We start from the raw sequence: 12,209 nt of genomic DNA, 5'->3' as shown, positions 1-12,209 counted from the left end.
CTTCTATTGGCCAGCTTTGCGTCAAGATGTTGACACATTTGTAAGATCATGCTTAGTATGCCAAAAAGTCAAATTTGACAGACAAAAGCAATCGGGATTGTTGCAGCCATTGCCAATCCCTAATAGGCCATGGGAAAGTATAGCAATGGACTTTATCTTTGATCTTCCAAGGACGCAAACAGGAAATGATGGGATTTGGACTATCATTTGTAGGTTCAGTAAGCAGGCCCATTTCATTCCTGTTAGGAAGAAGATAAAGCCAGAACACATGGTCAAGATATTCATGAGCAATATCTTTAAATATCATGGGATGCCTCAGTCAATTGTTAGTGACAGGGATCCACGTATGACGAGTCTTTTCTGGAAGGCATTGTTTGAGAACATGGGCACTACGCTCAAGTTCTCTTCTTCGTTTCATCCGCAAACTGATGGACAGTCAGAAGAGGCAAATTCTACTGTCTTGGACCTGCTCAAATGTTATGTCTCAGAGCACAAGGCAACTTGGGAACACCATCTCCCATTGGTTGAATATGCTTACAATAACACTGTGCATACGTCAACAGGTAAGGCACCATTTGAGATAGTGGAAGGAGGAAAGAAAGTCCCGCCCATTTTGCAGACTAAGGACAAGATATTTGAGGCAGACAAGTATGTGCAAGATATGGATGAAACATACAGGAAGATAAAGATTGCTCTTGAGAAGACTCAGGCTAAGCAAAAGAAAGCTGCTGATCGTCACCGTCGTGAACTTGTATTTTCACTTGGTGATTGGGTACTTTTGCGCTTTGAAAAGGCCAGGTTAAGGAAAAGGAAAGGCAAGGAACGCTTGTTTCCTAAGCTCAGTATGCGATATTATGGTCCTTTTCAGATTTCAGAAAAGATCAGCGATGTAGCTTACAGGTTAAAGCTACCAGAAGGCTGGAAAATACATAATGCTTTTCATGTTAGCCTTCTAAGGCCCTTTGTTGGTGATGTGCCAAAGAATATGTTTGATGAGGAACAACCCGAAGTGGAAGAATTGGATGAAATCCTTGTTCCTGAACAGATATTGGCACATACAGAAAGAAAGGTTAGAGGAAAAGTTGCAAGACGCTATTTGGTGAAGTTCAAGAACTATCCATCGTTAGATGCCAAATGGATAGAAGAGTCTGAATTGGTTGATTCACCTCAGCTATTGCAATTGTATCTTGAAGCCTTTCAGATGGAACCCACAATGACTTGATGTAGACTTTTTGGAGCAAGGCAAGAGCATGGTTCATGATGCTCAAGAGAGTAGTTAAGCAATTGTATCTACTCTTTCCATACAGAATTTAGCTAGAGAAGTTTGTGCTTGAGAGTACACTAGAAGACTTCTATGCTTGATATATGTGTCGTAGCCAGGTTGGTGGGATTGTTTAGTCGTCCAACGCTACATTTCCGGAAGCATGTATATCTTGGATTCCCATCATAGAATATATGTGATATCAGGAGATACTGCATGTATTACTGGCACGCAAGCGAGGTCGCTTGCAGTATTTCAAGGGTGGGGTGTGTCACTAGGAGGTGTATTTTTCCTGTTGCCTTCCGTAAATAAGTATTAGATATATTTATTTTATTTTTACTTGTTTGTCCCAAAACCCTTGAAAAGGTGCAAGTGGACATTGCATGGCCAGTGTGAAACGGCTGCAGCCAAATGGGTTTCTCACATCGGGGATCTAGGTCGGTCAGACAGGGACTGCCCGGGCCAGTTAGCACTGAATTCTGATGAGTATGGAAGCTCGTGTGCGCCAAACTGGAATTTGGGCCACTCGTCAAGTCACTGCAACTTTATAAGTTGAAAGGGGCCAGTAAATTAACCCACATTGTAGATGTTGGTCAAATGGTAGTCTTCAATGATGGTCAGGAGACCGATAGGGACGCCATGGAAGCATCTCCTAAAATTTAGGGAACTGCTATTTTTGACCGGAAAATATGTTCGCGTCATTAGCTCTGGAATGACAAGGGAAACATTTTATTGCTCTGCTGCCAAGTCAACTGGTGCACCAATTGAGATATTTTTAGCAAGGAAAGCCCAAACTCGGAAACTGGGCGACGTGTCAGCCTGTGAGCGATTATGCCACTCTTGGAGGCAAAAACGAGCTGCATATCAACAAAGGGGGCGCCATTTTCAGCCCCAGGTGGATTGTAGCAGGTACAGAAGCTATGGAATGCTTACCTTGCCCTCTATGCACAGTATGGTGACGGGAGTGATGCCCCGCACGCTACATACTGCTCTCTTTCTCCCTTACGTATAGTATGTTATGCCCAACTAGTGGGCTTCTCATTTGACCTATGTACAGCTGTGGGGAAATATGCTTTCGTGCCGAGGCAAGAGCCTCTTTGCACAGGAACCGGTGTAGCTAGCTGCTGCACCAAAGCAGGTCCACGAGAGGGTGATAACTTCTCGATTGCGCAGTAAATTCAGCACTGTTTGCTTGCTGTTTTTACTCTGTTTTGAGACTGTTTTGTGCCCGGTATGCTTCTAGAATCAAGGGGCACCAAGCCCAAGGTGCAGGGAACAGTGTAGGGACCGTCGTGTGCCCAAATCAGGTCAAAAATAGGACTGAACCAGAAATTACAGCGACCTGGAATTTACTGTTTTGTGCTCCCGACTGTGGGATAACGCCAGTGGGATAGAGTCCTGAGCTTGGAAACTCATTAGGGTTAATTTCGGTACCGTTATGCTGCCGAAATTTTGCCGAATCTGGAGCGTACTAGCTGGATGCAGGTGTTATCTTCCAAGGACTCTCTTTTTTGTAATTCTCTCTCTCTAAATTAAAGAAATACCGAAAGGGGCGCCAGTCTTTGGGGCCTACAGGGTGTTGGTCTCGTGTGCGCAGTGACATTCTAGTCGCTGGACGCAACTGTGTTCTCTTCCCTTCTCAGTGCTCTGTGTAAAGTTAACAGGTAATTGAAATAGTACCGCCCTATACGTTGTACAGGCCGGTTATAGAACCACCGCTCAAACCGGCTCTCAAGAAACCTCCTACTCCCAGGATGTACACAGAGCAAGAATTAGAAGAGGTGGTTGATGCACAAATTGCTCAGTTTTTTGACGCGCAAAACAAAGCTAAAAAGCACGACAAAAAGCACAAGAAAGGCGCTGACTTCCCAGGTTATTTGGGTCGTCGGTCTACATTTGAATCGCAAGAAAGTAGAAGAAGCGTGTTCGATTTGAAGGAGTACCCAGTTCTTCTTCTTCTTCTTCTGACAGTTCTTCTAGCTCATCTGACTCGAGCGAAGAAGACAGAAAAGGCAAAAAGCGAAGCAAAAAGTAAAGCTTCAGAAAGGGCAAGAAAAAGGCAAAGAAGCCTAAATCTCGCCCCGTGGTTGACAGTTCTACAGAGGACTCGTCTTCAGATAGTTCAGACTGACGACAGCAGCTTTTATGCAAAGAAGAAGAATTTTTATAAAGCCAACCAGTATGACTTTCTGGAAGACAAAAGCAAGAAAGTCCGAGAGTTGAAGGAAGGTGGACAGTCAATTAAATTTGACACGTTTTCTGGTTATAGAGATGCTTCGAAGTCTTTGTTTTTTATACAGCAGTTTGACATAGCTTTCTCAGGAGGGCGTTAGTCAGAGCACTCTAAGATTCGGAGGGCTGCCTCTTATTTTAAGGAGAATGCTCGAACTTGATGGTCCACGCTTCTCTTAAACAAGACAGCGCCAGCTAAATGGCTGAATTTCAAAAGGCTTTTTATTTCTTCTTGGCTGACTCGAGAGTATGAACGCGACATACGAACTGCTTGGAACCATCTTCGGATGACCAAGAAGGATACAGTGGATTCTTATTGCAAGAGATTCTAGAGCTCTTTTCTACCTGCCTCTTCATTTAAGAAGATCTTGTTCAAGGAACAGATTGAGTGGTTCACCTTGGGTCTTCCTATAGAGATCTGAGATCACTGCTTAGAACAAACGTCAGCTTCCATTCAGGAGTTGATGAGTCATGCGAAACGGGGTTTCGCGATTCACTCGGGCGGTTTGACCTACCCCGCAAATGAAATCATGACACAAAGAGACGAACAGACTTCGACAAATAAAAGTAGAAAGAGGAAGAGCAATCCGGAAAAGAAAGAAAAGGATGCATGACCCAAGCTCACTCCTCAAGAGAGAGCTCGCTACATCAAGGAGGGGAAGTGCTTTGGATGCGGGGAAACTGGGCATATCTCCACGAAGTGCCCTAAAAAGACACAGAAAGAACAGAACGACAAGGACGACGAAAGGCCTGAGAGTTCGAGAGCAACTGAGGATCGTGGAAGAAAAGGCAAAATGAAAACAGGACTAGTTCCAGATTGCATGGGTACTGATCCCAGCACGATGGACGAGAGTACAGAACTTTGTCGAGCTTGGGGCAAAGTAAAAGACCAAGAAGCCCTGATCTTCTTTGATGGAGGAGCCAAGGCCAACTTCATTTCACCGGAATTGGCGGCGTGGCTCAAGATCACACCCGATCGGATGGGACCACTTGCAGAGGCAGTTCTAGCGGCACCCGACAGGGACGTAGCCATTACACTTGTCATTGGCAAACTTCGGTTGCATTGTCAAGGGTATTTGGGGCATTAGGACTTTAACATAATGCCTTTGGAAGGTTGTGATGTCCTCTTGAGAATTCCCTGGTACCACAAGAACAACGCCATGGTCAACTATCGGCCAGGAAAGCGACTTTGACCACAGAGAAGGGCAGAACCATTGTACTCAATGTAAAACTTAAGGGTGAGTCTATCCCTCTTGTATCGGCTTCGGCCATTTCTAAATTAATGAAATCTAGTCAGTTTGTTTACTCGATATTTTTGAAAGAGTTGAGTGATGAGGATAGGACAAATATACCTGAGGTAAAAAACGCCAAGATTTTCTCCACTCTCATGCCGATTGCTTCTCAGAGGGCCTCCCAGGCGAGTTACCACCCGCTCGTCCTGAAGATCATACCATTGATTTGATACCTGGAAGCACACCACCGAACCGGCCACCTTTCTGTGTGAGCCGAGCCCAAAACGAACAAATTATGAACCAAGTGAAAGACCTCTTGGAAAAGGGTCTTGTCCAGCCTAGTACTTCACCGTATTGCTCTCGAGTGTTGTTGGTTTTGAAGAAAGACGGAATGTGCATCGATTATAGAGCTCTCAACAAAATCACCATCAAGACCAGATTTCCGATTCCTAGAATCGATGATATACTTGACCGACTTTAGTCGTGCTTTAGCAGGATCGACTATTTGAGTTTTTGGTGATGCCTTTTGGCCTAACCAATGCTCCTGCGACATTTAACTGGATGATGGACAAGATTTTTTGAGAGTATCGACTATTTGTTGGCACTTTCTTTGACGACATCATTGTTTTCTCCAAGGATGAGGCAGAGCATAGAGAACATCTGCTTCAAGTCTTTCAGGCATTACAAGATCACAAGTTAGTGATTAATGCAAAGAAAAGTGAATTTTTCCTACCAGAGATACACTTTTTGGGACACATTGTGTCAGCAGGAGCAGGAGTGCAGATGGATCTGGCCAAGATAGAGACTATCCGCGATTGGCCCGATTTAAAGAACGTCCATGAAGTTAGAAGCTTCTTGGGATTGTGTTCGTACTACAGGCAGTTCATTAGAAAGTTTGCTGAGGTTGCTTCCCCTTTGCATATCTTGACACAGAAAGGAGTCCCTTTCTCGTGGGGACCCACAGAGGTGACTGCCTTTCAGACATTGAAAGAGAAATTGACTATGGGACCAGTTTTGACTTTGCCGGACTTGCATAAGTCATTTGAAGTATATTGTGATGCTTGTGGTCATAGTCTAGGTGCGGTCTTAAAGCAAGAAGGCCATGTCATTGCTTACGAGAGCCGATTGTTCTCAAGGCCGGTATTGTCAGCATAGATTTATGAGAAAGAGCTTTTGGCGGTTATCCATGCTCTTACTCAGTGACGACATTACCTACTCAGAGCGGATTTTACTATCTTTACAGACCATCAGAGTTTACGCTGCTACTTGTCACAGAAGCAGCTATCGGAAAAGCAGATGCGGTGGGCGAACATCTTGTCACAGTTTCACTTCCAGATTGTCCATGTGCAGGGACAGAAGAATTTGGTGGCAGATGCTTTGTCTCGGAAGCCGTTGGTTCTGGCTATTTCCGCGATACACCATAGGAGCTTCAAGGATATGGTCGGTCAGTATGCCACCGATACAGATTTTGCAGACATTTTCACACGGATACGGGATGGGGAATCAATAGCGAGATATTCCATTCGAGATGGCTACTTGATGAGGAAAACCATGTTGTGCGTTACACAGCCATTGAGGGAAAAGGTTATGACCGAATGCCACTGCCCGCCTTTTACGGGTCACCCCGGCATTTCACACCACCTTGAAAGCGGTAGAGAGATACTTCTTTTGGCCGAGACTCAAGAAGGAAGTGGACGAGTTTGTGCGCACTTGCTTGGTATGCCAGAAGGTCAAGTTTGACAGGCATAAAGCAGAGGGATTGTTACAGCCTTTGCCCATACCCACCTGCCCCTAGGAAAGTATTGCAATGGATTTCATTTTTGATCTCCCGAGAACACAGAGTGGTCACGATGGTATCTGGACTTATTATTGACAGATTTAGCGAGCAGGCTCATTTCATCCTAGTGAAGAAAACATTCAAGCTGGATCACTTAGCGAGACTATTTGTGGCCCAGATTTTCACATTACATGGCATGCCCAAGCCGATTGTCTCTGACAGGGACCCTAGATTCACGAGTTTGTTTTGGAAGGCAATTTGGGAGAACATTGCACGCGGTTGCAGTTCTCGTCATCTTTCCACCTGCAGACTGACGGGCAATCTGAGATTGCCAATTCAGTGGTTTTAGATTTATTGAAGTCTTACATCTCGGATCAGAAGACTCAATGGGAAAAGTATGTACCTTTGGTGGAATTTGCCTACAACAACACGATACACTCTTCGACGGGGAAAGCGCCATTTGAGATCATTGAAGGTGCTATGAAGGTTCCACCCTTCCTAAGCACAAAAGATAAGATTTTTGAAGCCGATGAGTACACGCGCAACTTGGACACAGCTTTTGTCAAGATCCGCGAGGCTTTTGCAGAAATCTCAGGAAAGACAGAAAAAGGCAACAGATCGTCATCGTCGCGATTTGAAATTGAAGGAGAATGATTGGGTGCTCTTATGTTTTGAGAAGGCACGCCTGAGAAAGAAAAAGGGAAAGGAGAGGCTTTTTCCAAAGCTTAGTATGCGATACTACGGACCTTTCCAGATCTCCGAAAAGATCAATGATGTCTCCTTCCAACTGAAACTGCCTGACACTTGGAGGATTCACAATGCATTTCATGTGAGTCTCTTGAAACCTTTTAAAGGTGACGTGCCCGAAGATGGGGAACCTGATGAGCAACCCGAAGTGGAAGAAAACGAGGAGATCCTTGTTCCTGAACAGATTTTGGCACATAAGGACAGAAAGAATAAGGGTAAATTAAGAAGGCGGTTCTTGGTTAAATTCAAGAACTATCCTGCATTGGATGCGAATTGGATGGAGGAGGAGGACCTAGCAAATACTCCTCAGATTGTGAAACTTTACCTTGAAGCTTTTGGTTTAGCATAGTCTACTCCAAATGGAACCTCGAATTTAGCTTGGCCGGAGATCTCGTGCAGTGGGTTTGCACGAGAGGGGAGTTACTCCGCTCCTTTGTCAACAGATGCCTTGATTTTTATACTACAATCACAAATGTTTCTTTGAGCTTCAAGGATACTGAGAGCTAACAGTATTTTGTTGTATGAAAATATGAAACTGATTTGTTCTTGACTTGTTTAAGTGCAGGAACTGATAGACGAAATGACTGCAGCATTTTGGTTTGAATGATCTCGATAGACATGGTTGCAATAGGGATTAGTCAATCGGGCATCTATGAGGTCCTGAGTGGATCTAGATGCGATTGCTAATTGCATTGCTGATAAATCATGGTCTGAGATCCGAATAAATGTTGAATGTGATTTGTCATGTGATGTCCTGTGATGTCAAGTGATGTCCTGTGATGTCGTGCGATGTGACTGTCGATTGGTACATGTGCTAGATGTGTGTTCCTAGTGCGTCGGTAATAACAGTCAGTGTCTGCTAAGACAGTTTGCTTCTATCTGTTTTGCAGGCGTAATCGAGGGCGATTACAATGCTTGCAAGAGGGAGGTATGTCACAAATTGGTGATGTGGCTGCCCAATACACACTCACATACACACCCCTTTTGGCATGAACAATCCCGCGGAGAAAATTGGCTGAATTGCTGACACATGGCATGACTGTACGGACTGCCAGAATTCGCGGCGCATTTCACGGGCTGACATGTGGCAGGCGTACATCCCTTTTGGCATGAACAATCCCGCGGAGAAGATTGGCTGAATTGCTGACACGTGGCATGACTGTACGGACTGCCGAAATTTGCGGCGCATTTCACGGCTGACATGTGGCAGGCTGTATGGACGTCCGCATTTTGCGGCAGCAGAAAAAAGCAAGCTGCAGATTTTGGGGATTGCTTTTGCTGCTTTATTTTACGCAAAGAGATAGAGAGAGAGAGAGCTTTAATATTTAAAAGCTTTGCTTTATCTCGCCAAGTATGGAGAGAGAGCGAGAGAGAGATTGTACATGCTTTATTTTACCAAGCTTTTGATTTTCAGCTTTTGGGGCTCTACTTTTAGCATCCCTTGTAAACCTTTATATTGGTAGTTTGGGCTCTCACTGCTCAGAGCATCTGGACGCAAAGTCTAAGAGTGAGTCCCAGCTACTCGCTTGTACTTTGAGTTGCAGATTAATACAAAAAGAAATACCGAAAGGGGCGCCAGTCTTTGGGGCCAATATCTCTAGGCACGGAACTCCGCCGGGCCAGTGTCGAATCAATTGTGAATTGTGAACTGTTTTGAAGTGATTATTTGTGGTGTCGCGGTAGATTCTCGACTTGGAGTGATTAAGTCTATTACACAGTCTGCACTACAGAAGATACCATAAGCTACAACAGTCACCGGGAGATCGCACGGACCACCACCGGATGGTGTCCTATCAGTAGGTAAGGTAATCCAAGATGAGGGGAAAGCCAAACTCAGCAGTCTGCGTTGTGAAGGCCTCTGAGAAGAGGTGTGGTCAGACCAAGCTGTCTGCACCGCCTTGCCTGTATCTCCTGCCTCCAATCCTCCGGTGTCAACCAAAACAGAATCTGCACCAACAACGCCACCAAACCGCATCTCGGTGTGGCTCTCAATGTGAATGAGCTGGGAGTGGCCTACTGCCCAAGTCGGGAGATAATTCTGTTGTAAGGTTACGGAGAGTGAGTGTAAGCAACTTTGAAGGTAGCAATCCAATGATCAGGGGTGTAGCAGAGCAACTGCACTACCATCCAAGCCAAGCTCCAGGTGACTCTCGATGTAGTCGCGTAATGATGCCCGATCTCCCGCATCTCGCGGGTAAACTCTCCAAGAGAGTCCAAAGCATTGAAGTCCCGCTCCAGTCTGTAGATCCAAGCAATGAACCTGTCCAAGAAGAGATCCAAGATCCTCTCCCTGAGTCCGCAAGTGATCTAACGCGTCGCGGTCAAGTGATAAGTGTCTGTCCACCAAAGATGGTGGTGTCTTCTCTGGGAATGTCGTGATCCCATATGCCATGAGCATGGCCATATCTCGTGTTGTGTCCATAGCAAACCACAAGTCACCACCCCCTCTGGAGTGCGCAACCGCCGTATGATGGCTGGAATGAATGGATCTCCCAAGGTTCCTACGCACGTAGATGATCAAGCCGATGTCGAAGATACCGTGTACTGCAGCAGTCACTGAGAGACCGCATGGACCACCACCAGATGGTGTCCCGGCAGGAGGTAACTTCATGCTCTCTAAAAAACACAAGCCATGTGTCTGCTGTCCACCAAAAACGCAACTGCGAGGTGATGAAAACGCTGTTGTCCAGCGATTTTCAGCATGCTCGTACGCTCCTGGCATGGTCCGGAGTGATGCAGAGGGTCTGGGGAGGATGGTGAAGCACAACCCCAAGTGGGCTGAAAACAGAGAAAACAGCATGTGAACCTGGCTGTAATCTATAGCAAATGAAGAGGATTGTTGTTGGCAAGGCATCGGATGCCGAGCCGTGTACGAATAGCAATATCCAATGGGCAAGGCTCAGCATTGCCTCCCTCTTCTAAAAACGCTGACCTGCTGTCCAGGAAACGCTAGCAATTCAGCCCCAAAAACGCAAGTGCTACTGTCCAAAAAAATGCAGATCTGCTGGCTGAAAACGCAGGTAGAGGGAGGGGTGTTCCAGCAAGGAAACAACCTGAGAAGGATAGCGCTTGCAACCAGAAGGTGATCGCCATGTGGATCTGCAGAAAACGCGGATGGAGACTGAGTTCTCCGCGACAGAGGTGCTTCAAAATCCATCGCTTGTCTGGCTGATGCAAAAAACGCTGGCAGATCTGATCTTGGGAGAGAAACCTAATGCGGAGATGCGCCTTGGACATAAAGAGCCTGAAGCTCTGATACCATGTGAGAGTGGGCGTGTGTGAAAACGAGAGAGAGAGAGAGAGAGAGAGAGAGAGAGAGAGAGAGACCACAAACGCTAGATGTAGGAAGAGGGGGCGATCAGTCCCCCCATGACTACCAAAACAAAAAGACCTGCAATACAATCGTGTCAAACTGACTGAGAAGTGGGTATCCCCATGGCCCCATATATAGGTGCCCAAGGAGAGGTAGGGCAATGCAAGGAAAAAAACCCCACGACCCAACAAGAAAAAAATAGGGATATAGAGGGCACCCGGACAAGGTGGACGGCCGGACAATGCAGCCTATATGCATATGCAAAAGGTGGCCAGCCCGGAGGCACACTAGCCATACATGTATGCAACAAAGTGGTGTAAGTCTAACAAAAAATTTCATGAATATGTCATCAGAAGGGCTTCATTAACAATTGCCTTTCTAAAGGAAAGGGGAGTAAAATAGGGTATCCGCTAATGGAAGGGGAGTACATTAAGTTGCCCATCTAATTTAGAGAACACGCACATGCTATAGGGTAAAATAATACGTAAAATAAGAGTGTCTTCTAGTCTTTATGTATTTCCAAAAGTCTAGTGGAGAATGCTTTGACCTACATAAAAGCTTATAAATAGAAATTCTACAATATACCTCACCAAACACACTGCCTTCTTGCATTCTTTTAACAAACATGTTGCTTAATTGACTTGTAATTTTTGGGATATTTCTTCATTAGAAGGGCTAAATGAAATTATGCCCTTCCATAGGAAAAGGTACTACTTCCCACTGCCCTGATTCCCAATATACGAGGCCACCCTATTTAGAGGATTGGTCGCTATTCTGCCAGGCGATTGTGCAATCCAATCAGTCGAGGCTAAGGCCAATCACTACAAAACAGCTTGCTGGCTGTCACTTGGCTTGCGTCTTCCAGAAGACAAGATGCATCTCTCTCTCTCTCTCTCTCTCTCTCTCTCTCTCTCTCTCTCTCTCTCTAACCTGGAAGAAGGGCAGAATTGAAGCGGACTTGAGATATCGAGTTGTGATTGCATCGGAAAATGCGGTCGCTGGTTCTATCGAGAATGCCGCGTGTAGAGGGGTTGATAGCAGCCATAGCTTCGCCCTTCGACCAGCTAGCCGGTTGTTCAACAATTTACAAGAGAGTACACTAGCAAGTAACAGTTCACGATTACTATAGAGAGAGAGAGAGAGAGAGAGAGAGAGAGAGAAGTCCACAATTTTCATTAACAATTCAAGACAACAAAACGCAAGGCTCAAGGGTTTGGGGCTACGTTGACCCCAAAGTCTACATTTAAATGGCACACAGTGATGAGGGTCTACGATGACAGGCAATCTCAGCCATTGGATCAAGTTGGTGATCTACAAGCGTAAGACTATAGTGGCATGAGTCTCAAGTGGGGTGGAACTAGCTCACTTCACCCCTATATCACCAACTTGATCCAATGGTGATGATTGCTCAAGATCCACAACACCAATTCCAACCATAGAGGCCCCATGCAAGATCCCTCTACCAAATAGTGATAAGAGTTGCCTCCACCTCATGCAATGTAAGGTCAAACTCGATAAATTTGGTGATGGGCATTCACATCTAGCAACAACGTCCTAAAAGGAAAAGATGAAACCTTGATTAGATTTAGCTTGCTTTAGGCATAGACTGACCTTACCATAAGTTACATTTTTGGGTGCATAACCAAG

General features: G+C 45.4%; 1 protein-coding gene across 3 annotated transcripts in view; it reads right to left on the bottom strand.

Moving 5' to 3' along the window:
- The window catches only part of LOC147465603 (uncharacterized), a 37,247-nt gene extending 25,558 nt beyond the window's left edge, over positions 1–11,689 (bottom strand). Inside the window, exon 1 of one of the 3 annotated variants that reach the window (XM_086520830.1) lies at positions 11,493–11,689. In XM_086520830.1, coding sequence (XP_086376956.1) covers positions 11,493–11,607 — 115 coding nt within the window. In that variant the 5' untranslated portion in view covers positions 11,608–11,689. The remainder of the gene's footprint in view (positions 1–11,492) is intronic. The other 2 variants (XM_086520833.1, XM_086520826.1) reach the window with 2 other exon arrangements.
- Positions 11,690–12,209: the final 520 nt, after the last annotated feature.

This window comes from Adiantum capillus-veneris, chromosome 1, assembly GCF_014529385.1.
Source record: "Adiantum capillus-veneris isolate H3 chromosome 1, ASM1452938v2, whole genome shotgun sequence".
Classification (NCBI taxonomy): Eukaryota; Viridiplantae; Streptophyta; class Polypodiopsida; order Polypodiales; family Pteridaceae; genus Adiantum; species Adiantum capillus-veneris.
This window is presented reverse-complemented; position numbering and strand designations above follow the sequence as displayed.